This window comes from Petromyzon marinus, chromosome 37, assembly GCF_048934315.1.
Source record: "Petromyzon marinus isolate PM22_M1 ecotype Great Lakes invasive population chromosome 37, UKy_Petmar_22M1.pri1.0, whole genome shotgun sequence".
NCBI classification, from domain to species: Eukaryota; Metazoa; Chordata; class Hyperoartia; order Petromyzontiformes; family Petromyzontidae; genus Petromyzon; species Petromyzon marinus.
The window spans coordinates 22,420,876-22,443,718 of NC_133703.1; the positions used below are offsets into that span (position 1 = coordinate 22,420,876).

The following is a 22,843-nucleotide window of genomic DNA, read 5'->3' on the forward strand; positions in this document are numbered from 1 at the left end:
CACACTAAGGAACAACAACAACTTTGGTCATTGGTATCTCCACCTGCGTTACCCGTCCTCAAGATAATGCCAGCCCAAAAATAATTACCTGCCATTGTATGTAAACGTCACCACTGTGGTGTCAAAGGTGGCCATGTGCAGTATTGGCCACACACCCCATCCTCTCTCCTTCGTGTGCTGTGCCAGCCTTAATAGGTGCTCGCTGACACCAATTGACACGTCTGTGTGGGTTCAATGGAGTGCCTTTGTTCGGTTGACACAAAGGCGGTGTCTGGTTCCCACTGCAGCATCGTCCCTCACCACACTGGCTGCGTTTGTGTTGGGTATCGGAAGACCCAAGTTGCCTGTACTATCGTTTGGTCAAGCTGAGATGTTGTAATTATAATTATACATCCGTACTTGCTCCACGTGCCTTGTTGGGGTGTGTTATGTGCTTGTGAAACGTCGTTCATGGGGCTCACATAACACATTTGTTGGTACCATTAGAGAAGGAAGAACGTAAGTTTTACCAAATGATTAAATCTCCAGTAAAAGTGAATTATGCAACAACACAATTCACTTGTATTAGCCATATACACAAACTGGTATCACCTAAATGTTTACTGCCTATCGTGGAACCAAGTTCTGTTCTAGCCCATGGGAGTTCTGTACAGTGTACACCCAAGAATACAAGAGATTGATAAAGACAAGAAAGATACCACCTTAGAGTATATATAAGGAATGTTATGGGGTGTACAGTGACCGGTTCCTTCAAGAGGAATGTGGAATTGTCAACATTGCAGACGGAGATTAACCTGCCCCATGCCGGCTTGCACGAGGAGACGCTTGGCTTTGTGTTTGCTTCACGCCTGGGATCGCCACTACCCAGGAGGGGTAGGAGTAACCGCACGTGCAGATGCATCGAGTCTGGATGAATGGGGACATTTAATCGTCGTGTCACGGTGGCCCAGCGCAGTCTGTCCCAACTAACTCGTAACATTTTGATTTAAAGCTTTCGTGACTGCAGTAATTCATATTCTTAGCTCTTTCGGCAAAGTCACGTTGAAGGGAAACAATAAAATAATAAAATATATAAAACAAAAATTCTCACGACGTTTCGACCATAACGCAAACGGTCGTCATCAGGTGTTATGGTCGAAACGTCGTGAGAATTTTTATTGTTTTATATATATTTTATTATTTTATTGTTTCCCTTCAACGTGACTTTACCGAAAGAGCTAAGAATATAACTCGTAACAGTCCAACACGTCGTAGGCTTTCTCGACCAAAATGATCCATAATAGAGTGTTTTTTTGGGGGGGTCAGATCCCGTAAATATAAATGTGTCGGTGAATCCCGCAGCCAATTCATAAGGTTTGTCACGTAAACAAAACGTGCCAATTAGTTACTCGTTCAGCACACCCCCGTGTGTTGGAGAGTAAACCCACAACATTTACAATTCGAGTACTCCGATGTTTTGCTGGTAATGATCAACTTGTAAAAAGCAACAATGCCCTCGTGAAAATGTAAAAAGTTTAATCACCAACTAAGGATCCACTGAGTTAAAAGATCAACGGGATGTTCTCATTTTCTAATTGCAGAATAAATTAAAGCTGCCATACCACATTAACTCACATCGACCAATCCACTGCTGGATGAAGGCTATTAAATGTTTGCACTGTTTTCTGTGCAGCGCCTTGAGGTGCAAGTCTAAACTAAAACGAATTTAACTTTTTTTTTACCAGGTTAGGCCTACTGAGCTATACAGCTCTTTGTTTAGAAGTGACCTGGCCACATATGATAGCTCCACGAAGTAGCTTATCACGTGGAAATGTATATCAGCCAAATACTCTAAACACATGTTAATACATGGGGAGGGAAAACCGGAGGACCCGGAGAAAAATCCACGTGACTGTGAGCAATGGCAGAGCCAGGATGTTCAGGTGGGGGGGGGGGCAACCCCTCCAGCAATGAAAAATGATAGAGGAGTTGGTAGTGAGTAAGGAGTTAGTAAGTAAGGAGTTGTTAGTAAGTAAGGAGTTGTGAGTAAGGAGTTGTTAGTGAGTAAGGAGTTGTTAGTGAGTAAGGAGTTGTTAGTGAGTAAGGAGTTGTTAGTGAGTAAGGAGTTGTTAGTGAGTAAGGAGTTGTAAGTAAGGACTTGTCCCTTGCTGTTTATTGGACGCATGTGCGGTGATGGCGCAGCCATCGATCGAGGGTCGAATTCGAACCGCGTTGTGTGATCGCCATCGCGCTCGCTGAAGGTGAATGCCTTCAGGGAAGTCGTGTCCTGTAGACGCAACTGCGCACAATTCTGTGAGTCACTTATAACTGCTTTGCCGTTATTTATTGCCAATTATGGACTCAGACTATTGTCCTATCATCTCATAGAGTCCCTGGCACGTAATAATATGCTACGCAGTGGCAGTGGGGGTCCACCAGTGACTGTGAGGAGAGAGAGACACGCAAACTCCAAATATACAGCAGGCATCATGGTCTGGATCGAATCCACGACCTGCTGCATACCAGGCGAGGTAGTTAACATCTCATCACCGCATTTACACGCTGCATAAATCTAAACCTTATCGCGTGATGATGGCCCAAACTAACAGGGCACAAAGCACCCATTTTCTCATCCGGTAAAATTCTAGATTAAAAGTGAGGAATAGCGTTGCACAACAATACGGCTGTTAATCTCTCGCGAAGTTCAAGTGAATTCCACATTGGAACATCGTTGCCAAGTTCGGGTTGGAGTTGTCCGTGTTGTATTTGCTCAGTGGTCCAGTCTGAAGCCAAGCAAGTTGGTATTGATAAGGCGCTGACTGGCTGTCTGCAGTCCCTGCATCTCTGTCCGGTTTACCCCATCACCATGCTTCACTGTAGGCGTACAATGCGCGAAGGCTTACGGTTTTTTTTATCCGGATTCTATTTTAAGGCAAAAATTCAGGGGGCATCTTGCAAGTCCGCTGGCTGTGCGTTTCCACGATTGTATAGTACCAACAACGCCCCAACACCTCGCATTGAACGCAATATGTGGACCGCAGTGCGTGAACTACACGTCAACGTTTCAGTTGTAAGCGAAGGAATGCGCGTAGCGATTTTGTTGCACATCTTGAGTTAGCATGATGGGACAAACTCATGTGTGCGCATTGGTGAAGGAGCGGTCATGTGATCCTCGGAGCCCGTTGGCGGTCGTTCAGCAACGTGCACCGAGAATCCCCTGTGCGTCGTTTTTATTTATTTTGGAATAATTTTCCTAAAGATTCTCATTGAGAATGTTTTTGTTTTTCTTTGCTCCTTTGAAGCTGTTTTTTTTTTCGAATTGGAAGTTTTTGTACAGTAGTCCACAGTAACATTTAATGCGGAAGCCTCTGGTTAATGATTGCTCCCATAAGTTGGCAATAAAGCGATTTTTTTTTATTTTGGTGATCCTGGTTGCTCTTGCATTGAGACTTATCCTGGTCTCTTTCTCACCTGGTTAAATAAATAAACTCGAAGCCGCAACCCGGGGCCGTGGATAATGGAGGCTTGAACATCCCCAAGACCTCAATCTTATCTGCAGTCCTTGGTCAAAGCACGGGGCATGTTCATTGCAGTCATAAAAATGTCAATGTGTTAGTTAGAACAGTAGTAGCTTAGTGGTCCCAGCTAAAGTTTTTGTTTTAAGCGGGAGACTTGTGTCACGCAAATACATCAACAGCCTAGAAGCGGTTGCTGAGTACAGAACAGTAGAAACACACAGACACGAGACAAATTACAAGCACAATGTGTAACATAAAAAAAAATCTGTATCCTACAGTGTTTCAGGAGGATATACAACTTCAAGGGTAATTCTACGATTTTGTACGCATATTGGAGACGCTTAAAATCTGTGAGTCATCGTTAGTGTAATTGGGAATATTTCGTCAGCCGTTTAGGACCGCCATTCAGAGAGAAATCATCTGTCCACCTTTTGCTCATAAAACATCACGGTGTCAGGCGTGACCAGACAAATTGACCTTTTCCCATCCATGCTGGGATGGCGATGGAGTGCATTCGGTTCCGCATGTGTTTTTGTGTCAAGACCATTCTCGTATTCCATAAATAAGCCATAATTTCCAAAGCCCTGGATACTTTCTTTCAGAATGATAGGCCTTGAGGTCTACTTTCTGGAACACGTCCGCAAGTAGCTGTACGTGTTTTCGTGACCTACCTATTGGCCAGGTCAGAGGTGTCTCCTAAAACTTGCTGCGACATTGTTCATTAACGGCGGACTTAACCTTGGGGGTGTCGTGTTGGCCATAGAAGCCGCCTTAATAAAAAACACATGCTGTGTGAGACTTCAAATTGTGTCGGCATTTATGGTCTGTTGGCAAAGACTCGTAGAATAATCTCGGAGCAGTTTGACACACACACGTGTAAAGAGTGCAGCCAAAGGTCAGAGTGAGTCGGATCGCGATTGTATTTGTTGATTTGTGTTTGGGAGGCGTTTAGTTCCTTCTCATTTCAAAGCTGCTTAAAAATACGCGTGTTATTCGAATGGTTTTATTCATCAAGCTCAAACTACTTTCAGATTGAAGTTCATTCATCATGAACACCTTCATGGATATCCTGGATAATATATCGAGCAACCTTGATAGGCACTAGTAGTTGGCTTTCATAGCCGATGATTAAAATCCTTACAAAGCTATACTTTTAAATTCATGCAGTTGCTGATGTGCGATGTGTGGTGTGCATTGCATGATGCGGGGCGAGTGGTGCCTTCTACATGGTATGTAGCGTGCGGTGTCCGGGTGTGCGGTGTGGACCGCACGCTGCATAGCACGTGCCGCATGCTGTGTGGAGCATAGCGCGCGATGCCTGGCACACAGCGTGTGATGCAGAATGCATGTGTGTACGTATGTTGAACTTCTTTCGCACTGTGCGTAGCCAACCGTGCTAATCATCAAGGGGCATGAACCATCATCACGTCGACTCCGGTGGTCATCCTCGCAGCAGCAGCAGCAGCAGCGGCTTTTGACTAACCGTCGAACAAAGCTGGTCACCGCATCGCGCGCTTTCGGATGCACTTTTGCGCGGCCATCTGGAACGCTCTTCTTTCCGATATTAGGAAGCCACTGGATCTATGCACATTTAAATATAGATTAAGAAAATCATTTCTTTCGAACTGCTTTTTGTGTTTAGTTTGTTGTCCTTCCCCCGCACCTCTGATTAGCGTGGTTGGCGACGGACGGTGAGAATCAAGTTCAACGTACGTGGCATTATCGGAGGTGCATGGCGCGTGGCAGACTGCCCTTGGTTTATTTCGCGTGCAATGCGGTGCGTGTTCGTGTGTGGCACGTGTTGCGTGAGCAGAAGCGCCAGGTGCTGGTGACGCTGGTGGAGCTGGCTCTGCCGGCGCTCTTCGCCGCCATTCTGATCGCGATCCGGCAGCGCGTTCCCGAGTCTTCGCACCCCAACGCGACCATCTACTCGCCGCTGTCCTTGTCGCGCCTGCCCGACAGCCTCATGTGGCTCCACCATCGCCAGTTCCCCGAGTTCCGCGACAAGGGCTGGTTCCTGGCGTTCACCCCGGCCAACGTGACGGCCGTCCACGATATCGCAGAGCGCGTCCATCGAGCCGCCTCCGGCACGCTCGCAGGTGCGCCTGCTCTGTGAACGTGCGGCCCCCCCGCCCATCTGCCCCCCACCTGCCCCCCAATCGGAAGCAAAGTAGAAAGTAGGCGCTTGAAGCATAGGTTTTTGGCGGTCTGGGTTTGCGTCTGTACCCAGGTGCAATGTAGAAAAGAGCCCGCTTGACTCGGCGTGCCGCGCGTCTCTCCGCAGCGCTGCCGTTCGATTCGGAGGCTGAGCTGCTGGCCTTTATCAAGGCGGACAATAGGTCGGCGGAGAACGTCCTGGCAGCGATGGTGTTTGAGAATCGCTTCACCCGCGCCGATGACCCGTTGCCGGAGAAGGTGAGCATGCGCCAGGAGTGGTCCGTTAACGTCGGTCGCCTATCCCTCATTAAACTAAAACTACTTATTTATTTATTTTTCCCTTTGCCAAGTAAGGCCCACTGAGCTATTAGCTTTTTTTATTCAGAGGCGACCTGGTCACAAGTGACTCAACGAAGTGGCTTGCGTATCACGCGTACATTGATTCTCCATGTGACGGTGCCACGCGGTTCTTTGCATCGCCTCCCCAGGTGACGTACTCGCTCCGCTTCAAGTACAGCCCGCGCAATGCGCCCCTCGACGAACAGAGCCAACTGAACCCCAACAGGGACAACGACTGGATCACCATCTTCCTCTTCCCCCTATTCCAGCTGCCGGGCCCAAGGGAGAGACACATGAAGGATGGTGGAACGCCAGGTGGGGGCGGCCTTCGTCAAGTCAGTCGGCCGGTTAAGCAGTCAGTCGGTTAATTATTGAGTTCGTAAATAAATCGGTCGGTCGGTCCTTTCAACTAATCAATTGATCGGTTGGTTAATTGATGAATTAGTTGGTCAAGCAATTGATTGGTTCTTTAATCAATGGATTAACAAGTCATTCAACCAATTAACCTGGAAAACAATTGATCGTACTTGGACTGAATCAGTCAATGATTCAGACAATCATTCAATTATGCAATCAATCAATAAAATAATTAGTCAGTGACTCAAGCAATCAATTGGTCAGTCACGTAATAGGTCAGCTTAGTCGGCGAGCCACACAGCCGAAATACGACGCGTATAATGTGACGAGGTTTTTTGTAAGCCCCGCTAGCGGCGGCCGGCGGTGGTGAGACTACAAGCAGCTCACCTCGGCGGGTGCTGGTCGACCGAGCGTACCACGGCATAACCGTGGAAACGATGGCAAGGTACGGCCTGTGCCTGCCAAAGTTACCGCGACGCCTTCTTGACCCCCCCCTCCCACCCCGCCGTCGCTGGCCGCCAGGTTACTACCGCGAGGGCTTCCTGGCGACGCAGCGCTTCATCGACGAGGCCATCACGGCGGCGGCGGCGGAGCGGCTCGGCAGTGCGGCCCCCCGGACGGCCGTGGAGGTGCAGCGCTTCCCGTACCCGCCGTACCGCGACGACATCTTCATCCTCGCCATCCAGACGCAGCTGCCGCTGCTCCTCATGCTGAGCTTTGTGTACACGGCGCTGAACATCGTGCGCACGCTGGTGCACGAGAAGGAGAGCAAGCTCAAGGTGGGGTGGGGGGGGGTGGTGGTGAGCGGCGTTGGGGTGGTCGCGGCTCGGCGAAGTCGAGGATCGGAGGGAGTGCGGCGAGTAATCGCGCCCGGATTGTGCCAGCCGGTTAAAAATTTATTTTAATAGGTTGTCGGCCGTTTATGCAAAGACGTTGTCGAAATAATGTGATCGCGTTACTTTTAGGCTCGTGGAGCCAATGCGGGCGTTTCGAACGAGGATTAAAGAACTAAATAGATCTAGAAACGATAAAAGTGAGAGGGTGAAAATGGGACAAAAATAATCGATTATTGAATTGCTACCCCTCAATGGTGATGATTCATCAGCCGCGTTGTGATAATTCGTTAAAATAAAGTGTTCAGCAATCGATGATTGTTAGTAATGTCGTGAGTGTGGCGCCTCTAGTGGTTGCAGGGGTGGAGCGAGCGCCTCCTCGCGGTCGGGAGGTTGTGAGTTCAAATCCTGGTTTTGGGGGTTGACTCAGCCCATCAGCCCTCTGGAGTGGAAGTCTACAGCGGTTGTCCTGTGGATAGACTCACCCCTGGTTTAGGAATGTGGAGTTCGCCACCACTGGCTCTGGGCTGTAACCAGATGATGAGCACTGCCTTGACTCAATTTCAACTTGGCTACTTTATTTATTTATATTTAACGGGTGCAATGGTGGCGTGATGTTAACTACCTCGCCTGGTATGCAGGAGGTTGGGAATTTGATCCTGACCCTGACGCCTGCTGTATATTTGGAGTTTGCGTGTTCTCCCCGTGGTTGCGTGGATTTTTTTCTCTGGGTACTCCACATTTAGACTCAACATGGATTGAGATTATTGAGATTATTTTGCTGCGATAAATTTAAACATAATGAGCCACTTTGTTGAGCTATCATTTGTGGCCAGGTCTCTTCTGCAAAATAAGTTAATACCTCAGTGGGTTTTACCTGGTAAGAATAAAAAAATAGCTTGGTTTTATTTGTATATTTTTTAGTGATTTGTTTGCCTTTCCAATGCTTTGCAGTCCTGTCGTGTGTTTTTTTAATGTGTTTGTTGTAACGTTCTGACCCTGTGACCCTACTGGACATCTGTGAAAAAGAGTTTTATATTTCATCGGATTCCTGCGGTATTAATAAATATTCTGATGCTGTTTCTTGCTCATGTGAGTAGTAAATCACTTTGCCCCCCGTGTTGATCTCGGTAGCTTGATGCCGTGTCGTTCAAGCGAAGGCGTTGACTGTTCGTGTTATGCCATCGTTGCAGGAGTACATGAAGATGATGTGTCTCAGCAACTGGCTGCACTGGACCGCCTGGTTCCTCAAGTTCTTCATTTTTTTCCTCATCTCCGTGTTTTATATGACCGTGCTCTTCTGTGTCAAGGTGAGACTGGGGTGGCAACACGGCTCCTGGCAGGCGTCCATGAACGTGATCACGCGCACACAGTTCATTCGTTTGTTAATCCACTGCCGAATGAGGGCCTCCCTTATGCCCTACGGGTCTAGGGGGTCGTTTGACCAAACTTTCACCACGACGGTCAGTGAAGGAGTGGAACGCAGGCACGGCAGCGTAGGACACACCTGTCAGCCCACACGGTTCACTCCGTATTCTTGTCGAGGGACGTTGAGTTTTCAGGTCCATACGACGTAGAGCCGTTTGAATACGGGCAAGACACCTTTGTCTATGTGTTTGTGATGGGACTTTGTAGGACGAACGTTGAGATGTATAAGGGGAACGGGGTGACCAATAAGGCATGAATTGGTCTGTAACAAGGTAGGGGTTGATAGCTATGGTGAATGAGTACAGTACAACAATGTATAATACTGCACCGTCATCCACTGCCCACAATGTAGAACCGCAGCAGAATTACAAAAGCTCGTTTCATGCGTGGTCGTTGCCCATCCAAGCGCTGTCCAAGCTCAAGCCGGCTTAGCTTGCTTTGAATAATTCACCCGGCATGTGGTCTATCTGGTCGGTAAACATCAACATTTTATCGCGCAGAACTCTACCATTTTTATACATTTTAAATGTAATTGTTTTATATATTTTTATTATTTTATTGTTTCCCTTCTACGTGGTGACTTTACCGAAAGAACCAAGAATATGAATCCCTGCAGTCACAAAAGCTTTAAATCAAGACTCTACCATCGCTTGTTTTATTCAACACAGACAAAGGGAAGTCTGGCTGGATGAGAACCGTAATGCTCAATCACAGTGCTTACTGAGTTGTGGTATTAGATATTATGTTTAGCATATCATTTTGACTTTTCCGTTGTAATATAGACACACTCCTATGCAGGCGTAACTGCACTCTACGTCCCATCATGGCTTTATTGCACAAGTACAGTTGAGGGTAGGGTGTGCGTGTGAGCAGTGTTGCAGTGGTTCACACTCTGTGCTACAAACCTGGCAACCGAAGTTTAATTCACGACCATGGCTAACATCAGCAGTGAGTAATATCTTAAACGGTCCTGGGCCTCCGGCAGGTTGACTGGGCCATAAATTATAATGTAGCGTGTTGTGTAAACATCAGCACTGGAGAGACAAAGGTTGCGGTCACGGCCACGTCACCCTTGGTGCATCCTTGCCAGCCTTTAATCGTTGCTTGATAACAGAACTTGCCCCACAGTCTACGCAAGCTATATGAGAGAATGGTTAATTGCAGAGAAAGCACTGTGGCAAATCACTCTTGGTCCATCACTGATGAAATCAAGATCAGAATATGTATTTATACTGGAAGAATACGATGAGCTATAAAGATATTTTTCACAGATTTCCAGTAAATAAGCCTCACAGCATCACAACGCACACTTTATTGACCATAGCCTGCATATGGGATGCATAATTTAGCAGATATTTCAAAATGTACCGCTCTGTAAGGGCTGTGCATATATATTTCTGGCCTTCAGGGACGAATGCAGTCCATCGTTTTGCTTCTGCATAACAACAATTGAATTTGAACGTGGACGATGCAATTTATTTCAAGGAGAAGACAGGTTCATCGCGGCAAGGCTTCTGATGACGAGTTGTCATTGCTAAGACTAAATCACCATGAGCATAGGTATGCACGTTGAACTTCTCTCGCACCGTACGTAGCCAACCGCGTTTATAGGAGATGCGAGGGAACGACAACAAACTAAACACTGAAAGCAGTTTTAAATATCCGAGATGGTCAGATCGCGGAAGCTAAGCCGGGGTTGAGCCTGGCTAATGCTTGGGTGGTCGACCACCACGGTGTGCCACTTGTTGTAGGCGTGGGTCTGTGCGGTGGCCAGGAGACGTCTGTGCCGAGTGCCGTCGCCTCGTATGCGCGGCTGTTCTCCCAGGTCTCTCGTTTCCTCCCACGCGTCAAACGCTCATCAGCCCTTTCAACGTTGCGGCACGTCTGCAAGTAGCATGGTGGGTGGGCGTCCCATTCGCCGGTGAATCTCGGAACGCACAAGCGGCTCGGCGTTAATTTTATTTAGAGAGGCGTAGCGCCGCTGTTTTTAAAGACGTTGTTACTCACCGCAGAGAACTGTAGCAACACGACCGCACTCTACGATAACTGGCGCCAAACTGTGCCACACACCCTTCCTCATGGCCTTTTACTTCCGATTCCGTTGAGAATCGATTTTATTCTATTTGGAATCGATTCCGGCATCGGAACGGAATCGGAAGAAAAACTGATGACGTACGTCATCGAAACAGGAAAAGTTTAATGGAATTGTCCAAACATGCCAATAAAGGACCCTTTTGAAAGAGAGTCTTGAGGCTGTGAGGTTTCCCTGGGTAAATAAATAACAGTGCGTCTCAGTTGTGACTGCACTTCATTATAAACCCAGCGACCTGAATTCCATTTCTAACCACGGCTCACATCAGTGATGGTCCTGGAATCACTCCCCACTCCCCTCACTTCAACCCACAACACTGGGCAGCCAGCCTGGTGAAGTATAGTCAGATGACCCCCAGTCTCGTCCCTTCACCTGATGAAGGCCGCTTGTGTTGTGGCCGAAACGTCGTGATTTTTTGTTATTTTATTTTCACCTATGTGACTTTACCCCATAGAACCAAAGAGTATGGATCCTAGCAGTCACGAAAGCTTTAAATCTAGAAATGACCCCCATTACCAACACTGCATGGGGAGGCCATCATCCAGTGGTGAATTGACAAACAGCCCGTGAACTATTACCAATTACACATATCGTAAATAGTTGGCATTAATCTTCCATTCCTCTGCTGTTTCCATAAGCATAAGCTGTCCATACCCCTCCCTTCGACAACATCACATTGTTAACTACAGAAACACCCACCCCTTGTTTTCTTAAACCTTTACACTCGCAACCCTTTACACTCGATAACCTTTCGCCTGGTTGCCTGCATGGCTGCATGCTTATCTGCGTATCTTGTTTACACCGATCTGTGTATACCCAGCGAGTGATAATCTGATTGTTGTTGTCGATGTTTGGATGGCGTTGGCTGTTAGGCAACAGCCTTTCAGCCAGACTCCCGTCTTGAGTGTTTGAAATCGGGAGACACTTTTCTTCATGGACACCGGTTTTCCTGCTGGCTTGGCGGTGGGAAATGCTTTCTTCTGCTCTTTTTTGCTTTGCTGTCATACCAGGCCCCACGTGTAAAGTAATCCACTCCATCTCCCTGTGGCCTCTCTCTCTAAGTATGAGCTACATAGAAGAGCCATTGTCCGAAAACGCCGCCCGTTCTCTCAATGTTTCCCTTTGACGGCCACAGAGTTATTGACGAATGTGTTGAGTTGTTTTCTTGTTGTTTGTTATTTGTGCACCGCTGCCAACGCAGCAGCGGTAGCAACATCACCAAATAATTTTCCCTTGTGCTTGATTGGTGTGAAACAAGTGGCCAGTCCTAACCACACGTGCACTGGAGCGCATTATGGGAGAGTGTTGGAGTGCAGAATAGGTTCTAGAGGACAGGATCTTGTACGGCTACTTCTGGCATGCAATTGAATTGTCTCACACATTATTCTTTGCACGTAATAATTAAATCCAGCGTTTTATCCCATGTACTTCCCCAGCTGTGTGGAGCGGTGGCACAGTGGTTAGCACACACTGCGTTATGGATCCAGCAAACCTGAGTTAAGCCACTTTACTTGGTCGTGCTGTCATTTGTGGCCAGGTCGCTTCTGAAAAAGAGCTACTTAGCTCAGTGGACCTTGGTAAAATAAACAAACGGAAACGTTAGTAGTCGCTACTAGTTAGATTTACAAAAGTTTACAGCTAACTACAGTGCCGGGTGATATCTGAACCAGTCCTCGGTCCTACCTTTACAAACATCAGAATCCGAATCTTTATTTATGCTGCAGGAGGAATCCGATGAGCTATAAAGCTCTTTTCTTGGTTCTTTCGGTAAAGTCACGTAGAAGGGAAACAATAAAAATAAAACAATACAATTCTCACGACGTTTCGATTGCAACACAAGCAATCATCACCAGGTGTGAAAACCACAGCAAGAACATTTTTGAAAATTTTCAAACCTTCATGACTACCATCGTCTGGCGAGGCCTTCATCCAGCAGTGGATTTACAAAGGACCGTAGAACATTAGGATTATTATGATTATTCTGAGTATTATTCACAGCTACGTTTAGTCAATGAACTGTATTGAAATAGAGCCGTCAAGAAAATCTCGAAGAACCGGTATGTTGGAGATTACATTGCTGGTTGTTGTCTTTAACTGCTGTGCTGTAAAGTCGAACTTTTAAGTATTCACGTAACATCCGGCGTCTTTTAATAGGCAACTTTAACGAGGCAATATATTAAAAAATCACTTTTCCACCAAGAACCAACCACCACCAAAGTTTATTTTTTTGCGAAATATCTAGACTGCTGTTTATTTTGCCAGGTATGGCCTGCTGAGCTTATAGGGCTCTTCTTCAGAAGCGACCTGGCTATCACAAATGATAACCCAATGAAATGTAGTATCACATGGGAATTTATATCAGCCATAGACTCTAAACGCACGATGTTGATTCTAAATGGGAAGGGAAAAACCAGAGGACCCGGAGAAAAATATCCACGCGACCACGGGGAGAGAGAGAGACACGCAAACTCCAAACATACAGCAGGCTTCATGTCGGGATCGAACCCGACATGACGCCTGCTGTATACCAGGCGAGGTAGTTAACATCTCGCCACCGTGGCGCCCCTATCACAAAACCTCGTGCTCTTTACCCTTAACCGTGCCTCTTGTAATTATCCTCCCTGGTTGCCAGCGGTAATGTCAAGGCTTTTTAACAGTTACGCAAAAAATTGCAACGATTTCATCACAGGCCGAGCATTCCTCGGTCTGTTGACAGCGTACAGGTGGCCACTTAGGAGCACCTCCTGCAGAGGCGGAGCCAACAGTGGCGAGTGTGGCACCTTTCAGGAAGAGCGGAGAGGGGAGCGGGGGACGTGGCTAGGCGTGTAACACATCATCGATTCAAATTATGAAATCGATTTGTCGAATCGTATGCAATTTTTGTATGTTGAACTTCTTACGCACCATACGTCGTCAACCGTGTGAATCCGAGGTGCGGGGGAAGGACAACAAACAGTTGTAATAGAAATATAGCTTTCAATCTAGATAATTTAAAAGTGGATAGCTCCAGTGGCTCCCTTATATCCGAAGGAAGAGCGTTCCAGACGGCACGTGATGCAGTGGCCGTCTTTGTAAAGTTTGTGTACAAACCTGCACGCATCACCTTCACGTTGATGGAAAGGACACGACAGAAAAAAATACGGCCAAACGAATGAAGCAGTGCGAATGAGGCACCACAGACGGCAAAGTCAACATAGATGAGATCGTACAAACCGGACGGTACAATCGAGGCAGTGCAAGCAGCACAATTAAGAAACGGTGAAGGGTCGGGAGCCTCCAGCACCCATGGGCCATACCTGGGCTGTGACTCCATTTCGAACGCAATTCAGATGTTTATCCCTCAATGCGCGAGCATCTTCCCCACGCGAATTGCTTCACTGCGGCGGGGGGGGGGGTGATAGTTTATCCCACGTGGCGACACCTCGCGTGGTGTCTCATCTTAGTGCGCGGCATCACCGCAGGAGGCTTTACGCAGTGGCTGATACAACTGATGTGCGTGCCATGATATTTGGTGATGCGGGGGGGAAGTGGGGGGGGTGGAGCCTGCAAAAGGTACGGTATCCGAAAGTCTTATTCGACCCTCGCTAAACAAAAGGGTTCTCCGCTTCTTGGCTTTAATTGAATCGCAGCTTCGGCGTAATCGATGGAACGGTGGCGAGGGGGGGGGGGGTGGAAGGGGGGGAGGTGGGGGTTGGCGAATCATGAAGGCGCCCTGGCGAGGGACGGTGCGGAGCCGCTGCGAGCGTGCGTCTTGTCGCTCCTCGCAGGTGGGAGAGCGTGGCGCGGTGCTCAACTTCAGCGACCCTACGCTGGTGTTCGTCTTCATCCTGGCCTTCTCCGTCTCCACCATCTCCTTCTGCTTCATGATCAGCGTCTTCTTCTCCCAAGGTGAGCGGGCGACCACGGCTCTCCCGGCGGCGCGGAACACGGGGAGGAGCTTTCGGTTAATCGGATCCAGCCGGGGCCTCGTGTAATTCGTGTTCACCGTCGCGGTGATTTCCTGCTCGGACGAGCACCGAGGCGGTGCTTGTATCCTCGCCAGCGGTGGGTAATTCCACATTCCTATGGCGGAATGAGGGGGGGTGGGGGGCGAGTCAATCCGGAGGACAAGCGCTGTTGACTTCTGCGCAAAGTGGTAACTCATTTTATTGAGACTCCCTTGTAGGGACGGTGGCCTGGGTCAACCACCGTCCAGGATTTTAACTCGCCACATTCCCATTGCGAGCCGCCGCCTCTCCCACTGAGCCAGGTCTCTAAACGAATGCCAGACTCGATAGATGTAAATACGTCACGTCTTTGTGTTGAACAGGGGTCTGTAGTTGGGACGGAGTGCTCTTGCCAACAACATCCGGTCACCCCAGCGGCGTTTGTTTATCACACCTCGCTCTGCCAGATGAGACGCAGAAGATCAACACCGGCCCACAGTTTGCTTGCTTCAGCAAATGTTGCTGGATTATGATGGACTGGAAGCCAATAGGCATTTTGGGCAATTTCTATTTATTAATTTATAGGTGGAGACACGACAAAGTGCTTCTGTTTGCCCAGGGCCCCAGGCCCTGTTGGTGCTTGTTACCTGGTGCAGTTTTACGACCGTGGCTGTTTCTCGGGTACATGAGGACAACTCGTAGAATTCTTCGGGTTCACCGCAAATGCCAAAGGCTCAGAAAATAGAGCTGTGGCATGCACACCTGACACAAGACACAAACACTGTGTGCAGAGAACAGGGCACAAGCATACCGCTTACGGAAGACAGGACCCACACAACAATATCTCGTACCACCGAGCCATCGCAGGGGCGCTGCATGCCATCTCGACGTGTGAACGAGTGAAAACCCCGCAGCGTTTGCCACGCTTCCGTAACGAGTTGGGGCGCAGCATCTTCATCTTCGTCGTTGTTGACGGCTCTCAATGTATTGCTTGTCATCGCGTCCCAATGCCGGTGTGTTAATAGCCAGCCCAGTTATCATGCGAGTTTATTACTACTTAACTTTATTACTCAAAAGGTCTTTGAAGTCTGATTGTATTTGATGTGTGGCTGTGTCCCTTAAAACCTGCGATCACCGTCTAACACCCACTTAGTGAGCCCGTAAAGGATTCGTGGTGGATGTTGGGTTTTGTTTGCGGACTCGTCGGTGACTGCATCAACTCGTTTCCACCCGAGAGCCCGACTCGGCTACACAATGTTAAATATTCCACTGCCTCGACGCACTGCGGGTAATGCATTTTGGACAAACCAACAGAGGTCTTTTTTTCTACCACGAAGAAAAAAAAAGTACAAATAATTTTAAATGAAGTCAAAATCAGCCGGTGGGCCTTCTTGTGACCACTGTTCTCAAGCAGCGTTTCGTTAAAAGCATTAAACCATTGGAGCAGTTTTGACTTTTTAGCCTCTCATCAGCAGGGTGCAGCCTGTTCAACAGGTGCCGCTGTGTTATTTGGTGCTCGAGGCAAATGGAATTTACGGACACCATGGGGCTCATTCAGCACAGTGTACACATTGTAAAAAAAACAAAAACCTATTATGGTGGATTGTGGGTAATAACAGATGAGAGTCTCTGACTCAGGCGGCTGCTAAAATTTGAGCCCAGGGTGAAGTTACGCTGACTGGCCCGACCACTTCTTGGTTCATGGCTTAAATTAGTCAAATGCTTATGGTTATTTCATCATCATCATGATCGTCATCAGCCTCTGTCGATCCACCACCAGGTGGAGTCCTCCCCGTGCTCATCGCCGCCCCTCACGGGTCCGGGTGCTGCTCTCATCCCCTGCGCATTGCTTAACCTCCGATTAGCACGGTTGGCTACGTACGGTGCGAACGAAGTTCATCAATGCATACGAACCGATCGCATCGCTCCATCTCCGCAGTGGTCCTCTCGGGCGACGTGTTCTCTCCTTTCGCTGCCATTCAGTCCACCGGTGTCGTCCCCTGGCCATCGTCCCGTCTTGGCGGCGTCTCCAACCCCCGCAGGCGGTGATTCACCGCCGCCCCTTTCCTCCCCGCCGCGCTTTCTGTTTCCACAGCCAACGTCGCGGCGACGGCGGGCGCCTTCCTCTACTTCTTCTCCTACATCCCGTACTTCTTCGTGCTGCCCTGGTACGACCAGATGAGCCACGCGCTCAAGATGTCCTCCTGCCTCATCTCCAACGTCGGCATGGCCATGGGGGCCCAGCTCATCAGCATGTGGGAGGGCAAAGGTGCGGATGGACTCCCCCTCCCCGGCGCACCCCTTTACACCCATCCACCGGCCCCTTGTTGACCCCTTTGTCACCTGCCGCTTTAATTGCAGCGCTGCACACTTAACGATGCGCTCGCGATTTTTTTGGATTGATTGCAAAAATGAGTAGAAAATTCACAACGGTGCAAACAACAACCGTAAAAGATATTGTTACTTGATTAGAATCGTGATCCTGAATGGTGGCTTCACCGGTTCACTTACAGGGTGGTGGGGGTGAATCACTGCATGGTTGATAATCGTGTCTCAGATCTAGACGGAGAGACATTATCAGCGTTACCATAGTCAGTCACGACACGTGGCCCTACTGAGTTGGGCCTCCCCCGGACCGTCGCCATCTCTCGCGGTGCGCGAGCTGATCTCATCGCTGGCGTGTTTTGTTTACGTCACAAAACCTCAAATAATCGGCTGCGTCGGGTGGTGGCCGGTTTAACGACACATGTTCACGCGATCTGACCCCCCCAAAAAAAAAACTTTACCACGGATAATACCGGTCGCGAAAGCCTCTCGCTACTACGACTACTACGTGTCAAACTGACGTGCGGGAGCTGTCCGTGTCCGCTGACGGCGCCGCGCGGTCCCCGTGCAGGCGTGGGCATCCAGTGGCGCAACCTGGGCGAGAGCGTGAGCGTGGACGACGGCTTCACGATGGCGCACGTGCTCTTCATGCTCATGCTGGACGCGGTGCTGTACGGCCTCGTGGCCTGGTACGTGGAGGCCGTGTTTCCCGGAGAGTACGGCGTGCCGCAGCCCTGGTACTTCTGCGTCCTGGTAAGGACCCCCCCCCCCCCCCCCCCCGTGTGGCCGCCCGCTTGCTCGGCCGTGCTGGTTGCTTGCGTTGACGCGGTCACGCCACCCGTGCCCGCTGGAGATTATTCGATTTCCGCAATTGAATCGTATAGTTACGCTCGTGGTACGCGCGCTGAATGGTGGCGATTCGTATTCTCTCACATTTTTTTCTTGGCATTAATATCTGTTTTAAGTAAACCTTACTTAAAAATATATTAAGGGGGGGGGGTCCCAAGACATCTGGACCACCCTGTATATTCACCGGAAATTTGTATCACTGCACACACACCCATGCCTTTGAGGCCTATATGAAACCGTTGATGATGCATTAAATTGTATTTGTAAGATTTTCAATGCTTGGTGTTTTACTAATGTGAGGTATATTTTATAGATTGATACCACTATAGATTTTTGCATAAAATTTATTTCGTGAGTTCATCTGTGACTGCGAATCATTGGAATGCATCCATCGATTTATGATCCTGACCCTTGATTAATTATCCACTTGTGACCCTGAATCATTACAATTCTAACAATCATGGCCCTGAATCTCAACAGTCCATAATCAACGATTCATAAATCATGACTTCGATTTTATGACAATTTACCGACTCTTTGAAAAATAATAATTTGTTTTTAGAATTGCCACTTACCTAGCTTCCCCCGTCCGACTCTCGAGCTGGCCACGTGAGCCATCTGTGCGACAATGGAACGTTGACCCGGCCGCGTGTCTCCCACCGTGCGTGGTCCCAGCCGTCGTACTGGCGCGGCACGCAGCGCACGTACCACGTGTCTGCGGGCGACGGCGAAGGAGAGGGCGACGGCGAGGGCCCGGCGAGCGAGTTCATCGAGAGGGAGCCCCTCGGCCTCGCCACCGGCGTCAAGATCCAGGGCCTTCGAAAGGTGCGCGTGCAAACTCAGCTCCCGCCAACTTCCGTAGAATCCCGGCCGTGTCGGTAGTAAAGCAGGGCAGATGGGGCGTGCGAACACGTGAAGACAATTTCGTGGTAACTTATTGGCGCTTAACCGCCCCTCCTGTGAAGGCTCCATGGCTTGATTGGGAAGTTGTGACTGTGCTCTGGGATGTGTAGTCGACCTCGTGGACTCATTTCTTTGTTGTAATAACTTTTTTGTTGTTTGTGCTGTTGGTTATGGTTGTTTATATATTTTTTTTATCTTGCTTGGTAGTAGCAGGGATTTAATTTGTTTGGGAGTAGCTCTATATGGGATTTTATGTAATGAATGTACGGCGTTGTGGGATGCTCTTAGCATGACTGACGATATATAAAATGAAAGTATTATCATTGCTATGAACAGTCTCGACCAATCTTCGGCGGCCCCTTGCGTGTGACCTCTGACCTGGGCAGGTGTTTGGGAAGGGGCGGCATGAGAAGGAGGCTGTGAAGGGACTGACGCTGAATATGTACGAGGGGCAGATCACGGCGCTGCTGGGGCACAACGGCGCCGGCAAGACCACGACGCTGTCCATCCTCACAGGCCCGTCCTCTCTCGCGCACGCACGATCATTCAACAGGCACCTGAGCAGAGCAATTGTACCCAAACAGTGATGAGAAAGAGACTGGCACTATTTGGACGCATGTGTAGGATGGACAAACGACAGGTTAGGTAAAAAGTGTTGTTGTGGTTCGGAAAAATGTAAGGAACCGGAAAGAGAGGAAGGCCTAACAGAGATTGGCCTGACGACGAAATTGGTGCCAGAGAGATGAGGCCACTACATGAGCATCTTGGCACTACAAGACGAAGGAAAGTGGAAACAAATGACGAAATGTGCCGTGCACACCTGCCCATGGATCGTGATGATGACACCATCTAGTTGATGAATATTGCTTCCCTGTAATATTTGTTTACACGGGGGAACCAATATTTGTTCCCACCAGGCACATTGTAACCCCCGGATGAGGTTTTGGCGCTACCGTAGTTCCTGCACTGTTAGGATCAAACAGATGCCATCCAATAGTTAATCATTACTTCAGGCAAGCCTCCGTGACTGTTTTACAATCAGATTGGAAAGTGTTTCTTGTACAATTAAAGATTTTAGTTAATAATTAATGAATGGAGACATGTAAAGAAGTGACCTCGTAACAAAGAAATAAGGAAACTACTAACATTCGGAAGGGAAATCGATGTCCCCAAATATTGGTTCCTATTCTGAGAGAGCGTTTTGTCTCTAACGTTGCATCTCTTAACACTGGCACCACTGTCCAGGTGTGCTTCGTACAGCGCCTTGTGACCTCCGGGTGAACGGCGTTTGTAGAAATGTAAATCGTGATGATTTATTATTACAATTCCAAGTTCTGTACCTTGACGAAGCCGTTGCGCGACGTCCCCGCAGGCCTCTTCCCGCCGAGCGGCGGCACGGCGCTCGTCAACGGCTACGACATTCGATACGACATGACGCTCGTGCGCAAGAGCCTGGGCCTGTGCCCGCAGCACGACGTGCTGTTCCCCGACCTCACCGTGGAGGAGCATCTCTCCTTCTTCGCCAAGGTGCCGTCCGCCGACGGGTCCAGCAGCGAGTGGAGGGAACGAGATTGTTGCAAAGAAAAAGGAAAGGAGAAAAAACGATCTTCGATCTGTTTTCAAGCCGTTTGTAATAATTAGGCTTTCGCGACCGTTATTATCCGTAACAAAGCGTATTTTTCGTGGGTTACATTGCTCCTTGTTTATCATTTCTACTTCCCCATGCAATCTATCCCGATTGGAGATTAAATATTATCTGTTCAGATCTCACGGAGCGGTGTAAAGCTCCCGTGTTTGAGACCGGCCCGTGGAAGTTGATATCTCAGAGCTGCCTCTGAGATCCCTTCAAGTGACTTGTTGTCCACGTGCCCTGCATTTGAGAGTCATTTGTGTTGCAAAGGCAGCGAAATTGAAATGTATCCTCCGATTGGCATGGCTGGCTACGTATGGTGCGAAAGAAGTTCAACATGCATACAAATTAAGCGCAGAACCAAATTTACCGTGAAGATTTTTTTTTTATGCAGTCATTGGTGACCGAGCTGAGACAATCAACTCGCTGTGCCGAGGGCCTGGTTTAATTGCAGACGGACGGTTACAACCCAGATTCAAACCCGGGATCTCGATGGTGCAAGCTCAGTGATCTGACCTCTGAGCCACTCGGTCGTCTCGACTATTTAAACGTTTCTTTACCCAGAGATTAAGAGTTGCTGCCCATGATGAGCACAGCAAAAGGGGTAGAATTACCGGCGTTACTCACCAAACGTTCGCCGGGAAGTTTGCCCAACTTAACTTGAGCTTCGGCCTCGCTGAGTTCGTTCTGAGACCGCTCCGGACCCGCGTGCGCGTTGCCGCAGCTCAAGGGCTGCCCGTACGAGCGCGTGCCGGACGAGGTGAGCGCAATGCTCACCGCCCTGCAGCTGGAGGACAAGCGGCAGGCGCGCGCCTCGGCGCTCTCTGGCGGCATGAAGCGCAAGCTCTCCATCGGCATCGCCTTCATCGGCGACCCCAAGGTGCCAGCGCCGCCACCGCCACCGCCACCGCCCGAACGTCATCGCGCACACAATGGCCGATTTCATTGCTCCATGTCCGCGGACGCACCGGGCGTGTCCCCTCCACCCCCCCCCCCTTCTCTATAGCTACCTCTCAGTTGTTAGTCTCGACCGACCCGCCACCATATCTAGGACGATCGAACGAGTGACTTAAGAAATCGGTGTGTGAGTGAATGAGTAAATTAATCGGTGAGTGTGGGTACAAGTGGTGCTGCTAAATTAAGTGCACATAGTCTGGTACAAGCACTGTGGTGACGTCACCGCCACTTAGTGGCGAATGGCGGTTGTTGTTGTTGCTGCTGCTAAATGAATAAGTGAATGTGCGAGCGAGTAAATTAATGATTGCATATCCAGATGGTGCTACCAGACAAATCAGAATCAGAATATTTATTTAGACTGGAGGCGTCCGATGGGCTATGAAGCTCTTTTTCACAGATGTTTCACGGTATGTTTCACAGATGTCCACATTAGCAAACGAATGTGTTACGAAACGAACGAATGAACTGGCGACTGAACGAGCGTGCGCCTGTCGCCAGGTGGTGCTGCTGGACGAGCCGACGTCCGGCATGGATCCGTGCGCTCGCCGCGCCACCTGGGAGTTGCTGCAGCGGCAGCGCGCCGGCCGCACCGTGCTGCTCACCACGCACTTCATGGAGGAGGCCGACGTGCTGGGGGACCGCGTCGCCATCGTCGCGCACGGACGCCTCCAGTGCTGCGGCTCGTCGCTTTTCCTCAAGCGCAAATACGGTGCCCGTCTGCCCCGGGGGCACGGGGGGGGGGGCTCGGGGGGGGGAGTGCCCGTCGGCCCCAGGGACATGGGGGGAGGGAGGGCTGATTATGCCACAGGGTACCAGTGAGGAGGGAGTGCCTGTCTGTCCCTGGGGGCACGGTTGGGGGGGGTGGGGGGGACGATTGCTCGTCCGCTTCGGGGGCACGGGAGTAGCGAGTGCCCCCCCCCCGCCCACCCCGGGGGCACACGAAAGCCGCCGTGTTAAACTAAGTTCAACGTGCAACGTGCATAACCGATTGAGCGGTGCTGTAACCATTCTGTTTGTTGTTGTTGTTAATAAACGTATCCCGAAATGCGTGGTTTTCTCTTGTCCGCAGGGGCCGGGTACCACATGGTGGTGGTGAAGCAACCCGAGGCGGACGTCGCGTGGATCTCCAAGCTCGTGCACAGCCACGTGCCGGAGGCCAACCTCTCCAGCAACGCCGGCGCCGAGCTCGCCTACATCATGCCAGCCGACACCTCCCACAGGTGCCAGCCCCCACCGCGCACGCTACCGCACCCCACCACCACGATACCGCACAACGCCGTCGCGTTCTGCCACTGCACGCCATCGTCGCACCCTCGCACGCACCCCACCATCGCACCCCATCATCACGCTACCGCACCCCACCATCGCACCCCACCATCGCACCCCACCATCGCACCCCATCATCACGCTACCGCACCCCACCATCGCACCCCACCATCGCACCCCACCATCGCACCCCATCATCACGCTACCGCACCCCACCATCGCACCCCACCATCGCACCCCACCATCGCACCCCACCATCGCACCCCATCATCACGCTACCGCAC

The 22,843-nt window shown here is 49.8% G+C and overlaps 1 protein-coding gene across 3 annotated transcripts in view; it reads left to right on the forward strand.

The window, feature by feature from the left end:
- ABCA3 (ATP binding cassette subfamily A member 3) overlaps positions 1-22,843 on the forward strand; it is a 56,484-nt gene that overhangs the window by 4,113 nt on the left and 29,528 nt on the right. For all 3 annotated transcript variants that reach the window (XM_076072143.1, XM_076072144.1, XM_076072145.1), the window contains exons 3-16: positions 5,311-5,596; positions 5,782-5,912; positions 6,143-6,308; positions 6,873-7,129; positions 8,377-8,493; positions 14,471-14,591; positions 16,725-16,898; positions 17,526-17,707; positions 18,479-18,628; positions 19,093-19,222; positions 20,079-20,233; positions 21,061-21,216; positions 21,792-22,002; positions 22,363-22,513. In XM_076072143.1, the coding sequence (XP_075928258.1) occupies positions 5,311-5,596; positions 5,782-5,912; positions 6,143-6,308; positions 6,873-7,129; positions 8,377-8,493; positions 14,471-14,591; positions 16,725-16,898; positions 17,526-17,707; positions 18,479-18,628; positions 19,093-19,222; positions 20,079-20,233; positions 21,061-21,216; positions 21,792-22,002; positions 22,363-22,513 (2,387 nt within the window). The remainder of the gene's footprint in view (positions 1-5,310; positions 5,597-5,781; positions 5,913-6,142; positions 6,309-6,872; positions 7,130-8,376; positions 8,494-14,470; positions 14,592-16,724; positions 16,899-17,525; positions 17,708-18,478; positions 18,629-19,092; positions 19,223-20,078; positions 20,234-21,060; positions 21,217-21,791; positions 22,003-22,362; positions 22,514-22,843) is intronic.